The sequence below is a fragment of the Dreissena polymorpha genome, chromosome 10, assembly GCF_020536995.1.
Source record: "Dreissena polymorpha isolate Duluth1 chromosome 10, UMN_Dpol_1.0, whole genome shotgun sequence".
Lineage (NCBI taxonomy): Eukaryota > Metazoa > Mollusca > Bivalvia > Myida > Dreissenidae > Dreissena > Dreissena polymorpha.
This window is the reverse complement of record NC_068364.1, coordinates 19,897,828-19,915,999: the sequence shown is the minus strand read 5'-3', so window position 1 is coordinate 19,915,999 and position 18,172 is coordinate 19,897,828. Positions and strand designations below refer to the sequence as shown.

Here is an 18,172-nt window from a genome sequence, read left to right as displayed (position 1 = left end):
ACATAGTTTATGCGCTCACGTGAACCATCCAAGATCATGATGGTGGGATAATAATTTGAAAAATAGAGAATTAACAATGTTTCACTAAAGCAATTCAAGAAAAACTTCCCCTCCCCTTGGCGGTCTGTTTGACGACGGACGGGAGCCATGTTCAAACTTGGACGACATATCATTAAACAAACGTTCTAACCAAGTTTCATAAAGGTTTGACTGAAGGAGACTTCTAAGAATTGTTAACAAGGATTCACTAATGCCATATCAAGAAAACTGCCCGACTGCCCCACCCCCCTCCCCATTCCCTGGCGGCGCCATGTCATTATAGCCATAAAGGAAAACTGCCCCACACCCACCCAGCCCGCCATGGCAGTGATGTTTATAAAAGATTTACAACCATTTTCGAACTTATCCGAAACGTGGACAAAGTTATTGTTTTGAAAGTAGTTCCTAATATTAGAAGAAATTAAAAAAATATCTTGTAAAAAGTCACACGCATAAACGCACGATTAAGGAAAGATTTGACAAAATATTTCTGCATAATGCAGCGCAGTTTCACCAGATTTGTAATAAACTTATCATTTTTAAATTAAAGCATTATTAACTTTGTGTTCATTTATAATTTAATTAATTTGTATAAGCATATTATTTTTTTCTGCATTAAACTACACGTATATAACGTCGTGTTGTTTATTCACATAATTTTACAACTGAAGCCGATGTGTGTTGATGTGTAGACGTTAAAGAAACGCAAGCTCAACGTATGTTGTTGTTTTTTCACAAAAAAGGCAAAAAGATGAACGGATGACAGACAGAAGGTTGAACATTTGTCAAATAAGTTTCATTATCAGAGCATAGGCAACTGGTCATATATACCGTTTTTATTTATAGTCAGGTGGATAGACACTTTGACCCCCAAAAATTGCTACACAATGTATTTGATTCTGGTAGGGTAGCACGTACTTTATAACATATCAAACGTTTACCGAAATCGGACCTCTGGAAAATTGCTTTGTTCAAGATGGCCGCCAAGATGGACTCCAAAACCTATTTATGATACAACTATGTAACTATCCACTCAAATTTTATGATTTTGGTGTATGTACCGGGGTCAAAAAACACTAAGATCATCAGACATAGTGTAAGTTTATTATGATACACATTAATCCAAAACAGGCTAAAAAATAGACACCACCACAATGAGAAGGATCACATGCTCATGACGTTTGACTCAAAGGTGATTTTTTTTTAAGTAAAACGCCATAGTTTGTTCTACAAAAGAACTTTGATTGAATTGCTGATACCAATAAACAGGTGATTCGTCATGACATCCAATTTATGACATTCGGCTGTCCACTATCACCTGATACACAATCTGTATCCTCGCTGATTAACGTTGTGGGGCTATGACAGGATCATTCCGCTGTTGCTTTTACAATATCAACGTCTGTATTCCCTTGTGACACAATGGCATTACATCCCCTCTAAGTCAGAGCTGAGCTGATCAGAGCAATGATGCCTGCCTTGTTTTGTCACGGGAAAAATGTCCTCATTTTAGCATGATCATTCGTTTTTTTGTTGAAACTCATACTCAGGTTCACGTTTTTGTCCTCTTCTCTGGTGTGTGATATCGTTGATAGAAGAGCCGTCTTCGTAACCATCAGCACCACTGTTGTTTGTCCGTGAAATCTGCATAAGATTCGGCTATTGCGTTGTTTGTGTCGCTATTTTTTATGGTAAACGATGAAAAAAAAGAGCCACCATCAAGCACCTTACAATCTGTTTCAGGAATAAAGTTCACTACAACTTCACTTGATATGTATACAGCTTGATCTCTCATTGAATAAATGGTCTTAGGCTTGTCTGCTTTACGAAGTATGTTCTTGGCTTATAATAGTGCAGGCGGATGGGGACTCAGTTCATACGACAATATGTCTGCAAGGGAAAGATCTCTAGATAATGACACTACCAGGAAACGCTGAAACAGAAGGGCAGGATAAATAGTACAGTCTAAAGTAATCTTAAGAGTGGCGCTATACCCAAAGTTTTGGGATCTGTCTTTTTTCTTAGATTTATTGAAACAAAGGTCTACTTTCCTATGATGTTTTTCACGACCTTGTTCCCAACCTCATGAAATGCATGAGCATTCACATGTGATCCAGCCACTATCAAATTGACAATGTTTTTTTCAGAGTAGGATCAGCTATGTAGGTGAACAGGTTGTTATTTTTTTCTCGAGATCAGAAGTATCTCTTTTAATGAGTCAGTTGAGTCATTGTGTTGTGTACTTTTAGTAAAGACCAGTTCTGTGAAATCCAGCATTGAATTGTTGTACTCGGATATTACAGGTTCAAATGTTTCCTCGGTGTACCGGTACTCACTGCCGCGAGTGAGACAGCCTGTGTTCTTAAGAGACCTCATCAATGTTTGCTCAATGGCAAGATCACTGCTTAGCCCAGCCCAGCACTGATTTCTCCTACGAACAACGTGGAAACCATAAACGAACTTTTGATAAACTTCTGAGTGCGTTTCATTTAGGCTGCTTATTGCTTAGATAGTTAGAAGCAGATCGCAGGTAATTGAAGTACCTAGCTGCAGCAAAAACAGAAAGACGATTGGATACTGCCTGCAAATGCACCATTTAACAACCAGTACGACCCGCTTTACTTATCATCATTGCCATGCTTATCAGAAGCTGATACTTCAGCCATAATTGGCTTGTCTTTGTAGTTTATGCAAGAACATGAACAATATGCGTCGTATCGCCCCTAAGAATTGAAGAAAACAACTCTGCCTGATCCAGCATTATATGAATCTCGGATCTATGATCTTCCTTTAATTAACTGGATGCGTAGGCACTTGTAAACACGAAAATGGCATCGCAATGCCCTCTGGTCAGCTTTCCCTGTCATACTGGGCACAATGGCATATTCCCCATTGATAGGCTCAAGAATGTTTTTGTGACCGGTTCCTTCAATGCGGGAATCCTATGGCCCCAGAAAGTCTATGAGTGTATGAAAACACCCCAACATCAAATCGAATTTTGAACAAGAACACAGGCTGATTAAATAAAGTAATTCTGACGTATTTCACATTGCCATGAGCAGCATAACAATCTTCCTTTATGCACTAGTTAAAATTTTTAAGAACCAATGTTTTAAAAAGTCCGGGTTTAAATCCATAAAAGTTAAAATGGGGAACCTCACAAAGTCACGGGATCCTGCACTCTGATAATGGTGGTCAGTTTTTATATTTTGTTGTTTATGACGATTGCGCCTTAATAACGGACTGCAATGTTATACTAGGTATAAATATTCAAAATAAAACATAAAACACTAGTTATTATAGAATTGCGAAACAAGAATAACACGTTTGAGCCAATAGTTATGCACTTGCGATATTTTTGTATTTTGTAATTTTGTATCACCTTCTTGTGTTCTTTTTCCCGCAATATCTAAGTTAAGACTCCAAAAAAATGAAATGTGAGTAGATGCTCACATAGTTATCATCATTTATAGGTTTAGCGGCCATCTTGGACGCCATCTTGAAAAACACAACTTTCCGGTGGTCAGAATTGAGTAAACTTTTAATATGTTATAAAAGACATTTTACCATACCAGAATCAGTTAAAATATGTTTAATAGCAATTTTTTTTTCTGAGGGGGGGGGGGGATAAGTGTCTTTTTTTCATATATTGACCCGAATATTATTTTCTAAGTAGCATAAACCTTGATCTCTCACATTTTAGAAAAAGCGCCAAATGTTAGCTTATTGGCGTCCACGAGTGTCCATATGTGTCTTTCTGCAGAGATAATTGAATATTGAACCTTCCGCATAGCGCCATATACTTGTTGAAACCTTCGAGTAAACTTTTAAAATGTATTCCAAAATAAAAATATAATAACATACATTCGAAAAACTGAGAAGACAAGAAAAACTTACACAACCAACCCACACAACAGAAAACAAGTGGGGTCACAACCTAGAAACGGTCAATGCGAATCATAAAAGATTTAACCCGGTTAAAGTGTAAATAAAAATTGAACCTCATATCATCACGAGTCTTATTAAATAGCAATTAAAGAAAACATTTGAATGTAATTACCATTTGATTAATCAATGATTATGTATCGACGAGAGCACCAGAACCCAAACTTTTTGAGGCTGGATGAAATAAAAAGACAGATATCTTCTCGTCTTTTAAAGTCATAGCATTATGTCAATTAATAAAAATAATTCCAACATTTTATATCCAAGTTCACCTTTTTTCTGTGAATTTCAACGTTATTTTGTTCAAGCATTTAAAGACACGCAAGTTCGCCGTGGCGAAGTGGATATGGTGTCCGCCTAGCGACCGGGAGGTTATGAGTTCGATCTTAATCGTGGGAGCGTTCTTTTGATATCTCTCAAAGACACCAAATACTGGTTCTAGTCCCAGAAAACGAACTCGAGAGCGTTCCAAAAAAAGCTTTCCGCTTTTGATGCAACCGAGCAAAAATAAATAGGTTTATAACTAAAACACACAAACAGTCGGCAGTTTTGATACCAATCGACAAGTAAGCGAAATTTATAAAACTAATGGAAAACTGTTAAAGGCGTTTTCAAGAGTGTACAGATTCGCTTAACCAAGCGACAGTTGTCTTCCTTGTTGCATTCTTAGGTATATGGATGCTATAGATTATAATGAGCCTGCCGCTCACCACTCCTTTGTTCAATGGCTATTGGCAGTCTACAATATGTTCAATTACACAACACAACATAGTTTAATCTATCACATAGTGGGCATATCAATTTAATGCTTACAATGTATTTATTGAGAAAAAACAACAACGAAAAAGCTAATAATGAGTACTTATTCCAGATTGTTGACCAAAATAAATATAATGTGTATGGTGACATAGAACTGTTAACAGATGAGCTACTAATATAAAACTGTTTTATTATTTTCTTTATTATTATGATGTTTTAATTGTCCATTGCATAATAGTGGCAATAATATTCAATTGCATACTAGTGGACATTAGTGATACGTTACATATATTGGGACTGCTATGATATTAAATATCATTCTTTACTAAATGATTTAGTTGCGAAGTCTTCCGCAATATCTGATACTCTCATAGTTTTGTATATACACTTTTTTTTATTTAAAATGTCAACATTGTGAGATCTGTTTACTATTATGTGCGTCGGATCTTTCGATTTATCTCACTTATTCGAATTTTATCTCGGTTTCCAATTAGCAAAATTAGAGCCGTTTAAATGCGTTCTAACTCCGTAAGGTTCAAGTGAAATTAAGTCTTGGTTACAGATTTGTGGTACTTAATAAGGCCTTTCAATGACACCATACAAATGCGTTTGCAATCTTATCAAACACACATTTAATATAAATATAGCTCTATAGCGAAAACATCATCTTTATACCACCTATTCTGAAAGCATTAAGCGATCATCGTGAAATAAATACTTATACTTCCATAAAATCGTCGCGCCACACGACTATATTAGCGTGTCTGAACCATTCTAAGACAGATTTTTAAATTTACAGAGAATATTATTAAACACTTTAAATTGATATCTTGCTTATTTTTGTTAACTGGGTACTTTCTAAAATTGGGCATTCCCAAAAGTGCCGGACCGTCGGACCTGACTGTGGTTTTTAAGACAGATCCGATTGAAATTGCTATGTTGTCGGTCCGAATGTTCTGTAAATAATTAAAGAGCAAAAGGTTATTTATTTCATAGAATTAAAAGCTTAAAGTAAAAGAGAGCTTAAGTTAAATATTAGCAGTAAAAATTACGATTTATTTTTGTGAAAATGTATTAAATGTTACTGGGCATGCGCACTGAACACTTTCTCATATGCAAGTAAATATGTCTTTCTTACGGTGAGATGAAAAAACCGTTCTGCAACTCAGATTGCTGTAATCGCGTTATAAACAGTTCGTTCTCGATTAAATTAACGCGTAATAGTGTTTTTTTTTATTGATTTATATATCGCTGTGGTCAGTTTGTTGGCATTGTAGTTTAATTCCACGACCGGTAAGTAGCTGTCATTGAAATTTCCTGAAAAGCGATAATTGCTTGCTGCTTTTATTTGTAATTGACATCTAACATGAATTCTGTTGTTTTAGGTACTTTATTGATTCCTAACAAGTATAATGTGACTTTTGTGTAAAATATTTTATTTGCATTCAGTCACTGTCACACTGAGCTATCAGAATCTGATTTGTTTTAACAGCAAGTTGCATACTAGTTTACAATTATTGAATTTTCAATTGTAAAATTACATTCTTTTTAACTGGTTTAAATATTTTCATTTAGACTACTGTGAGTGTATTGTGATTTGTTAGTGTTTATTGTTGTGTTCTCTATTTTCCATTTCATTTTCCAAGTATCATTATGTCAATTTATTTGAGTTGGTGGCGTGATGTTTCGGTCCTTCAAGTCTGAAAAGTCCACAAGACTGAATGTCCTGTTAAGTGAGACAAAACAACGACAATATAATTGGTAACGAATTTGCTACCAATCTCTGAATTGTACCTGTAATAAACACGATATCCAGGGATTAAAATGACAAAAATACAAAGAAGTAATCGACGGTGTGGGAAAATTAAAGGACACTCAAGTTAAATTTCATGTCGACGAAACAATTACCCCGACTGCACAGCCAGCTACACGGATCCCGTTTAATGTGAGAAGTCAAGTTGAAAATGAGCTCAAACGCTTAGAAGATTTATACCTCATTAAATGTGTACACGGCCCGACACAATGGGTATCTAGCATTGTTGTTGCACCACAACCAAACGAACCTAACGAAATGCACATGTGTGTATATATGCGAAAAGCAAAGCAGGTCATTAAACGTGAAAATCGCGTGACACCAACGCTCGATGACGTCATTGTAGAATTGAACGGATCAACAGTTTTCTCGAAAGTTGATCTAAATAATGGGTTTCATCAACTAGAATAAGCGCCCGAATCATGCAACATTCTTGCAACACACGTCGGTCTACGTCGTTTTAAGAGATTACATTTTGATTAAAAGCTGCGCCGGAAATTTTTCAAAATTAAATACGGCAAGTTATCTCGGGATTAAAAGGCACATTAAACATTGCCGACGACATTATAAGTCATGGGCCGACCAAACAAATCCACGATAAAAGACTCGAGTCTCTGCTAAAAAGACTTAAAGAAAAGAATCTTACATTAAACACAGACAAGTGTAAATTCGGACAATCATCATTGAAAGTCTATGGCTACATTATCAGCAAAGACGGCATTTCACCAGACCCAGTGAAAATCGAGGCAATTAAAAATGTCCAAAAGCCGAAACACGCAGCGGAAATAAGGTCGTTTCTGGGGATGACAAATAACGTGCGAAGGTTTTTAAACGACTATTCCAGCATATCGGAACCTCTACGTCGATTAACACGTCAAAATCAAGCATATGATTGGGGTACGGATCAAAACAATTGATTTCGAACAATTCGGACCTAGCAACCAGGTCATGACCTATTATGATCCCACGAGATCTTAGAAGTGTGCGTGGATGCTAGTCCAGTAGGGTTATCAGCAATATTGATCCAGCATAACAGAGTCGTAGCGTACGGTAGCCGCGCATTAACCTGCAGAACAGCGGTATTCACAAACAGAACGCGAGGCTTTGGTGTGTGTCTTCGGATGACAACACTTTCATCTGAGCCTGTTCGGGTCGAAGTTTACATTAATAACTCATCACAAACCCTTGGAATCAATTTTCAATCTGCCCGACATTAAAGGTGGCAATTGAAATCGATAACATGCAATTTCACAATGAAATATCGCACAGGGAATCAAATGGTATCCGATTACTACTCAAGACACCCAAAGAAAGAAAATAAAACATTAATTTTTACAGAGGATTACGCAAACTTCCTGGCCTTTTCAGCAGTACCAGATTCAATGACATTAGCGGAAATAGCCGCGACCTTTATGCCTCAGTCACAAATAATCCGGTCGCCGGCCGATGTGTCCGATCTCCAGGCATCGGGAAGATTTGACACGTCGGAGCCGGTCGCCGTCCGATGAGTGACAGGAACTCGGCCTTTTATGGGCGTCGGACGAGAATCGGCCGATGATCGAACGGCAATCGGACAGTTTGAGAAAAGCTTTTGGGTTGAGCGTCAAATTGTAAATCGGACGACAACCGGCCGATGTTCGGACGGCTATCGTCGCAATATCGACGTAGCGCCGCAAGAAAGCCGGATAGTTTTAATAAATCGGACGTTAATCTGGCGGGCTTCGGCCGGGCTCCTTGCGGGCATCGGACGGACTCCGCAAGGTAAGCGTGTCGTGCCGTCTGGAAAATGGTATATATATATATATATAATGCGCGCAGTCCATAAACTTTCATTTGCAGGCTGTTTTATGGTCATGAACAGAGATCAGCGAGTCACGAGGCTGAGGGAGAGGCACGCAATAGCCAGACACCGCCTCAACGTTGTAGTTGCTGCTTTGGTAATAATTGAGGAGTTCGAAGAACCACAGCGACGTAAAAGACGATGGTGGGTCAAGCCTTGGATTCAGAGACGATCCCTCTACGGGCAATACGAGACCCTTTTGCATGAATTGCGTCTCGAGAACCCGGCCGATTTCGAAGCTTATTTGCGTCTCAAGCCAGAGTTGTTTCAAGAACTATGTACAAGAGTCGGGCCTCGCATTCAAGAGTGAGTATAAATTGTCTGACATACTTATTGATGTACTTATATACTTATAGTAACACTAGAGACCGATCTCGACTGTCATTCGAATTTAAATTCGAAGAGCTTTCGGGATAATGTGAAATGCATTCGTAATAGTTCTAGGCATTCTGCGAGCATTTGTATCAATGTTGTACTTTTATCAATGACCTGTTCTTTTTGTCAAAATAAGGTAATCTATCTAGGCACTACCAAATAAGGTTTGTTTGTTTACAAATACAGCGCCAAGTACCTAAACTGAAAAAAATAATGCCGTGAAAATGCGGAATCACAAAGCGCGGATTAAAAGAGTGACTTTGAAAACATTTTAGAGATTATTTCAAACGACTTATACATTTTTGTGTTTTCAGTAGACGGCCTCCTCTGAGCATTGGCATAAAGCTGGCCATCACCTAGCGCTTGTTGGCCACAGGCAACTCTTACCATTCACTGGCGCTTGACTTTTTTTTGACTGGGCAATTGCTTCAGCTTTCTCAGGATTTATATGTGGCTGCGATGGCTCTTCTTTCTCCTGGTCATGCTGTCCATCATCGGGCTGACCTTCTGTTTGAGGAGGTGGCATTTGCCGTGCTGCGACCTTTCTCTTCGATATCTTCACTTTAAAATGGAGGTGCTTGGCGCTGAATCTACCCACGTGATCTGTCCACGTGCATTTACCGGAATCATTCGGTCTCCTTACGAGCTCCGTCCGGTGTCTGTCAGTCATCGTGCGGAGGCCCTCCGGCAATCGGACGGTCGCCGGCCGATGTATATGTCCCTGTGAAATATCTTGATTTTTGCCGATACGCGTACGATGAATCCGATGTCGGGCGATCGCCGAGCGATAACCGTGCGTTGATTGTCCGATCTTTTTACGATCTCAATACGATTCCTTCCCGGGCCCGACGTCGGGTAAAATTTTAAGTGAGACTTAAAATTAATCCGGACGCCGCCCGATGCCACAAAATGACCCGATGCCCGTGCGATCATCGCCCGGTCGCCAGCCCGATGAGCGGAAAAAGACGTCGGCCGCTGATCGGACGGCGATCGGTCTCTATTTGTGACTGAGGTATTAGCAGAGATGAAATATTACGGTCTGTCTTTGATGCATTAGCAAACAACGCTTTGCATAAACAATCGACGCAAAACAATCCCGTCTTTCAACGGTACAAGACTGTGTCTGATAAACTAACCACAGTGAAGATTAATGAAAACTTTTTCGTACTCCGTGATTCACGTGCTGGTTTCCATATATGGATAAACTCATCAAGGACGTATGTAAAACTATCCCGTGCCTGTCAGCGTCTCCGCACAATAACTATGAACCAGTAAAATCAAGCCCGCCACCCAAGGGACCATGGGATGAAGCATCAATTGATTTTTGCGGTCCTTTGACGACTGGCGATTACGCAATGGTAGTTATATGTGATGACTGCCGGTTCCCAGTCGTCGAACTTATCAGAAATGTATCAGCACTTTACTATGCTTGGAATCCCCAGCATAGCGAATATTTTCTCCATTCGAGATATCAGTCGGACAACGGAGCACCCTTTAACAGTCAAAATTTCAAAGAATTTACGAACATACGGATTTCAACATCGCAGAGTAACGCCGTTGCATCCACAAGCCAACAGTCTAGTTGAAGCGTTCATGAAGCCTCTTGTGAAAGCCTTGAAAACGACTGGTACGGAAGGAATACAGATCTGACAAGGTCTTAGCAACTTTCTTTTGAATTACCGTAGCTCACCACATCCTAGCACAGGCCGCTCATCAGCAGAAATCATGTTTGGAAGGATATAAATTAAAACTATAATTCCGATATTCAGAGTACGAGAAAACGACGAACATGTCAAAAAAGGGACTCACTTCCAAATGCAATCAAAAACGAAATGCAGATATCAAACAAAAATCAAAAACGTCACAAATCAACTAAGGCGATAAAGTCTTAGTGAGACAAAAAAAAACGCCATATGATAAACTGGATTTGCCATTTAATTCTACGCCTGGCAAGGTCATTAAAAAGAGCGGTTCTATAATAACGGTTGAACATCAAGGAAAACTCTTTCGCCGGGACGCATCACATTTCAACCAGTTCAAGCAGATGTCCAGGCCGCAACAGATATTTATCGCAGTACAACGCCTTCCCGACCACGACGGTCTCAGCGAAACAATCGCCTACCGCCGCGACGTTACGATGGGTGACTGCAAAAAAATTAATACATGTGTGTGTTCAATTAATGCATTATACTTGGTTATTATTAAAATAATTAATTTTGTGAAAAGTGCTTTACAATCAGTTTGACTGAGGCCATAATAATCCCAAAGTTAAACAGTGTTATTTCACATGAAATTAATGAATCGCGTTTCCAGTGGAAATTAAACCAATAATAATGTCAAAGTTCAACAGTCATATTTAACCTGAAATAAATGACACGCGGTTCCAGAGCAAACGGCAGTCTAGAAAACCTGGACTGGACTCATGGACTGGACTGGACTCGTGGACTGGACTCATGGACTGGACTCGTGGACTGAACTCATGGACTGGACTGCAGCACATCTTTGTAAACAATGTTGCCTTATTGAAAATTATAAACAAAGTTATTATTGTTCCCCTACTGGTCTGTGATCAGAGAGGACTTAAGGTTTACCCTCTGTGTGTGGGTGGATGTTTAGATGCGTTTGTCTGTGTGTCCGTTGAGTTTAGGTTTATGTTTTTGTACTGGACTTCAGATGAACATTAATTTATGGTAATGTATAAGATAAAATTTCTGAATAAGACATTACTTGATCAGTTTAACAGAATGCTCCGAATACTGATTTATAAACAAATGAAATGTTTGTAGGTTTCTGCTTTGACGATTCATGTTATGTATGTGATCGAGATATATTATGAATAGTCCGATCATATTTATGAGATAATTTGGTATGTTTAGGTAATCATATATAATCTTAGGCACTGTTTAAACGTTTTCGAACTTTTCTATAGCACATATGATCAAATGCGTTATATTGTTAACTATAGGTTCAAATAGTAAGGCATGATTACACACCGTGAAACATCATTTAGAAACGTCTCCCCATATCGAAGTTGCGGGGATTAATGTTAAGCTTATGTCCACATACCACGATTATCTCACAAATTAATATAACGTGTAATTGTGCTCCTGTCAGTTCTTATAATACGTTATGGAGGTACATCGTATTAAATCGTTGGGCATGTTTCAAATGATACAAAACTGGTGTTTTATTACTATGTTTTTTTGTCTGCAATTACTTATTTTCGACGAATATTTAACCCCAATGGCGTCCGTCTTGTCATGTATTGCGTTAGGTGTTGACATTCTTTCTTTCAATGTAAAAGTAACCTGATTTCTTAATAGGACGGGTTATATGTTTCTCCAGAGATCTTTGTCTAACTGTAAAATTAGTGTATTGATTAATGCGCCACTCATCTAAATGTCAATAGCATAGTTCAATTAGTTAACTTGGCAAATACGCATGCTCTGTTAAATGTCGATATTCAATATTTATAACAAAAGTCTATTCATTGATAGCAACTAAACACTCACTCCATTTTTAATATTTATCAATGTGGTCTACTGCCTCTGTTAATAATACTGTAAATAAGTATGTATTGTTAATACCGAATTACCAGTAATAATCCCATTCGCTTGTATTAACGAGTATAATATAAACTGACATTGAGGGAATTAAACAAATACAACTTCTTGCACAAAAACAATGTTGGGGTATTTAAATGCAGGATGTGTATAGAAAATAATTAAGGCAAAGAACGGAAAGTTAAATAAAGATTTTAAAGGAATATTCGATAATATGAAAAAATAAATTTCCGTATATGTAAGGAATGTATACATAAGTTATAGTTTATAACAGGTAAATTTAACATATAATTAGCATAGAACGCACTAACAAATAGTAATTGACTGTATGCATTAGTTGGATATGGACAGTTAGTAAATTGTTATACAAGACAAAGCACGTGCTAGTAATTGTTCGTATGTATATATTATTTACATAAAAAACAAAACACATAGTAAAAACAATAAGATGGAAGCATGTTTTCCTGAAAAAAGTATTACAAATGTTAAACTGAGTGTAGGTGTTTGCAAATTCAGTGGCCCTTTTACGAAGAATGAGCTGTTTGATAATTTATCGATAATAACTAGACATATTTCGTACACATTTGTTTGGTGGACTAAAATAATTGGTTAATATTCTTTTCCAATGGATCTACCATTTGATGAAAAATATGTTAACTAGCAATATCACTCTAAATAACAAGGTCACACAATAACATAACGTAAAACTATTTTGTCATCGAAAACCCATTATGATAAAAGCCAGTTGGTTGTTCAACCATTTCGGGAAAAGGATGCGTTAACGTTTTTATAAAGTACACGTGTTATTTGGTTGGGCCTATACAACAATTTGATACAAATTACAGCAATGTTTAATAAAACAATATTGGTTAATATGTCAGTTTTATCACATGCTAATCTTTGTTTTAGATTCAATATATCCATTGAGAGTCTAATTGGCTACTTTTAGCAAGACGGACAAATTGCGTAAGTCTAGTTTATTGAAATGACGCTTAAACGTGAAGGGACGTTACGCTTCATTTGCATCTTTAAGGATTTCACCAAAACGGTAACTTAATTATTGAGTTTCTTTGCTTCTTTAAAAGCATGTGATAACAAAGAACGGACACTCGTTGTTCATTCATACCATGATTTATAAAACTCGTCCATGGAATTCGTGTGTAGCTATCCAATCTCTCGCTTACATATATTATTTCTAAATTTCTTTTTTAACATATGATATAAAATGAAAGAACGTGTTAAATTCTGAAAATGTGCAATTGTGATACATGTTAAATACATTTTCTCCACTTGCGTTACGAGCTGGTATTAGTGAAAACGATCCAACAGCCGCCAATCATCTTATAGTACAGGTCTTTTTTAAATTAAACATCTACACTGATTTTGCGATTTTGTTTATCAGAATGCACTACCAAATTCGAAAAAATAGCAATAATAGTAACATATCTTTTTGCACGTAGTTGCCATTCAGACACGCGGTCTATCCGTGCATGAGCTTTGTATTTGAACGATTCAAAATCAGCCAGGTAGAAAATGATCTCATATTACGACCTATACAACTCAAAGTTGCCATCTCGATCCGTTTCTGACGAAATATTAAACGTTTGCATTAGAAGAGCTGTTTTTACGGATATGTTTTGTTAACATAGGAAGGTTATATCAAAAACCATTGACAACATTGATGGTTATGAGCTACGTTGATGTGCTGTGTTTTCTTGGAAGCATGGTGCTATTTGTTCCCATTCATATAAATTACCAGGGCGATATGGGACAGCTTTTAAATGTTTCATTAGTTTCATGCTCGTGAGAAAATAATCTTCTATCAAGACTTAAGTTTCGTGATGCAAACAAAAGATAACGCAATTATATACATTATAGTTTCATTAATAATTTTTATGTATATACAGTATATAAATTATAAAATATATTTCCAACACGAACATGGTGGAAAACGAAATAAAAAATCATATTTTTAATGATAGTTTTTTATTCTTTATATTCGCTTGTATAAAATTCATGTATTTATACAATAATGATAATGATTATTATAGTACGACTTATTCTTTTGATATACACTTTAAAAAAATAAATAGTTATAATGAGTATCGTTCGTTAGAGTTGTAATCAAAGTTTAAATATGAATATTGATATTTACATCAAATGCGATCCGCTGAGTCAATATCAGCACTTATTTAGTAACAAAATATATTTTTAATAAACCAGCTACGAGCGAAATGAAATGTTAGTGAAATGAAGTGATAGATGTTTGCCATTACCACTACAACGACGAGTGTATAAAACATTGCCCTACTCAGTTCGAGAATGTTTGCTTACAATATACCAAGTACAACGTAGCAAGAAACTACCTTTTAATTTAATTGGAATTAAATTGTTAAATGTTTCAGCAAATTGCAATTTCGGTTTATGTATCAAGTCAATTAAATATAATTGTGTTTGTATATTATTGTGTTTTCATCTGTATAGTCCTCTCTGGTGTAAGCAATCGGTCCATTGTCTTAAATAAATGGCTTGTGTATGGTGAATTTGATTCCTTGATGATGTCTTTGGAGTTGTATTTTTGTAGATAGTTCAGTTCTGTGTTGTTCAGTAAGTTTTTGTTACATGGACAATGCAAATTAAGTTTATTTGCCTCTTGGATAAGCCCCAAACAAAAATTATAACTCTAAACAAGTAGAAATATGTTATAATATTCCCTAACATACGTACTAAAACACATATAAATTATCATTATCATATTCATAGCATTAACTTAAACAAACATTGGAACAATTTATGCCTTTGCGATATGTAGTCAAAAATTGGAACATTCATAGTCAAGAAGAACATACATGCATTCTTTATCTTAAAGGCATAAGTATGGCATGAATTGTGTAACATTTTCACAATAGTATCGGCCGTAAACGATGAGTAAAATATAGTTTTTGTATATTTATCAATAGCTTTACCAGAGTCACATTTTGAATTGAAACGATAAATTGTGTAATTGTAAAATTCTTTGAACATGAAACTCATACATGTATCCGTTTTGTTATTTTGTCGATATGCAACTGTATTGTTAAAAAAAACAATGTCGATTTTAGGATGACACTAACACAGTAACGTTCTCCACGAATATTATTGGTCCAGACTGGAATACGTATGTCTTTCTTCCTGATTGCCACCCAAAGATGTGTAATTGGACTCGGCATCTGATTTTGGTTGGTCAGGCTTTGAAGCTTCATTGCCTATAAACGGAAAGCGCGTGTTCAAAAATGATAAGTTGCTTTTATAGTTTGTCTATCGAAAATGATCAACTGCTTGCTCTTAAACATACAAAATTAGTGTCCAGTTTTAATTGCATGACATGGGATCTTATAACTTTATTAATTACATACTAAATATCTAGCTTCGATGATAGAAATAGGAATTTATTTATTTTTTATCCGATAGATAAAACAAATAACACCACGAATAACACTTATATCACCAAAATTGAAATTTTTTGTATAGAACAATTGGACAATGATACTTGACGTCTGGCTCAAATATACCGCAGGTATATTCCTATGTGATTGCAAATAAATAATGCTCGGAAACCATTTTAAGTAAAGTTAGATAACAAATTATATAATAAATTTGAATTAATGACCATTTTTCTTTCATATGTTGAGTGCAATAAAGATCGTTATACATTTCTAGGTAAAACGTTGTCATCCCAAATTATCACAGTTTTGAGTGTTTGCGATATTTTTTTTATATTTATTAGCATTTCCGTAAAAATGAAGTCTTGTCATGTTTATACAAATTTAAATAAATTAAACACCAAATGACAAAATGACTACCTCTCAAACTTTAACATTTATTTGTATATATCTTACCGGCTCCAAAAGTCTGTGTATTATAATATTCATTGGCAGGTGTAGGTTTCTTCCTGAAATTAATGTTAATGCATATATCTCATATTTATAATAAAATGAGTGAAAACTGTGCTAAAAATCCGACAGAACAAGTATTGTATAATTGCAATATGTTCACAAGTAAATATTAAAACACATTATACCTTTTCATCCACACTACGAGCGCGATCACCCCACATGCAATTGTAAGGGCCACCCCACCAAAAAACGAACCAGCCACCATTCCTGCTGTACTGGCAGATTTACTGTCTTCCCGGAGGAATGCGTCAGCCCGGTGCTCTATTGAAAAAAGCATGCGTTTAAGAAATATCAGAATAAAAACTTCTTCGGCTTCTTAAAATGGTATAATTGTTTGGTAATGCAATGACTATCATTCATAACTACTTCAGGCGATCTGGTACGTTATCAAACGTGCTCGAGAATAAATGACCATATAAATCGATGCGAACGTCAATGATATTATCATTAAAAGAAATCGATTGTAGATAGCGCATTCTGTTTAATTAAGGGACATTATTCAGAAGTTTTTCAACGATCTTGCTATTTATTGATTGTGGGTTAGATATAATGGTAACGCAATAGTAAGAGAGCAAACATTTCTAACTTGGCCATGTTTTAATTCATTGGTAATAATTCAGAAGTGCTCTAGGCGTTCTAGCCAATGATCCAACCTGGACGAGATATAATGAGTACTACTCTTATCAACAAGTGTCATGATAATTCCATTAAAACTGCTTGAGTTAGAGAGCCGACGTGCTATTAATTTGGCCATGTTTAACAAAGTTTTCAATTTAAGGATCAATATTGAAATCTATTTCAGTCATGGTATTAAGCTGACATCTATTATTATCTAGTTTTATGTCGAAATTATCGAGCTATTATACATCCATTTTTAAACGGGACCATACAATATTAATTCACGATCAATGTATAATATCAATTTGTTTAATCCTACCGCATCTTTCTCCCGAGTACCCTGCAATACAGCCTTCTCTACATGTACCATTGTCAACGCATCTGTTTTCGGTACCAACCGATAGACACTGTGCTGGACACGCGTTCTCACACCAACTGCCGTAATAATGAAGCACACATCCATTGTAACATACTCCGTCGCTAGAGCACCTGCTACCATTCAGCACAGGTGCACAGTGTGTGGGGCACGTTCTTTCACATGACGGTCCTATGAAGTCTGTTACACATCCGTTAATGCACAAACCTTCACTAGTACATTTACTACCTGTGGAATTGCACTGAAAGCCGATACAACTCAAACAATTATAAGGACATAGAGAAACGTGGCACATCACTCCAGAGTATCCATGAATACAGTCGTGGCAATGACCATTTGTTTTACCACATATATTATCTAGACAATGTAAAGGACACGGCTTTTCACACTTTGTCCCATAATATCCGCTGACACAACTCGTGCAATTGTCTCCATCCACACAATCATTACAGTTGACAGGGCATGATTTCGTACACAGACCAGTATGTATGTCGCACGATCCATCGCTGCAGACTGGGTTACAATCAATATTGCATGTTGGTCCATATTTTCCAGCTTGACACACAGAGCAGGACGTTGAGTTTGTGCATTCCGCACACCGACTCCAACAATTGCTGTGACAATGTTGTCCATACAATCCGGGTTGACACCGGCACACGCCACTTGTTTTATCACACACATCCTGACACTTAGCTGCACAAGCCTGATTACAATACGCTGAATAGAACCCGTCTGTACACTGACACTGAGCTGTGTTCCTATCACATGTACTATTGATGCACCCATTTCCACAGGGATTAGCACATGATGCACCAAAGTATCCTGACTTACATGATGTACACACATCACTCGTGTCACATGTCCTGCAGTTTAGGCTTATACACTGCACACAACCCTTACCTCTGGGAT

The 18,172-nt window shown here is 36.8% G+C and overlaps 1 protein-coding gene across 1 annotated transcript; it reads right to left on the bottom strand.

Annotated features, from left to right (window-relative positions):
* Window positions 1-14,568: 14,568 nt before the first annotated feature.
* Window positions 14,569-17,886, bottom strand: LOC127848276 (neurogenic locus Notch protein-like). The gene is made up of 4 exons (XM_052380647.1): window positions 17,207-17,886; window positions 16,395-16,530; window positions 16,213-16,265; window positions 14,569-15,579 (listed from the first exon to the last, which is right to left on the bottom strand). The coding sequence occupies exons 1-4, from the start codon at window positions 17,556-17,558 to the stop codon at window positions 15,470-15,472; spliced, it is 651 nt and encodes a 216-aa protein (XP_052236607.1). The 5' UTR covers window positions 17,559-17,886; the 3' UTR covers window positions 14,569-15,469.
* Window positions 17,887-18,172: the final 286 nt, after the last annotated feature.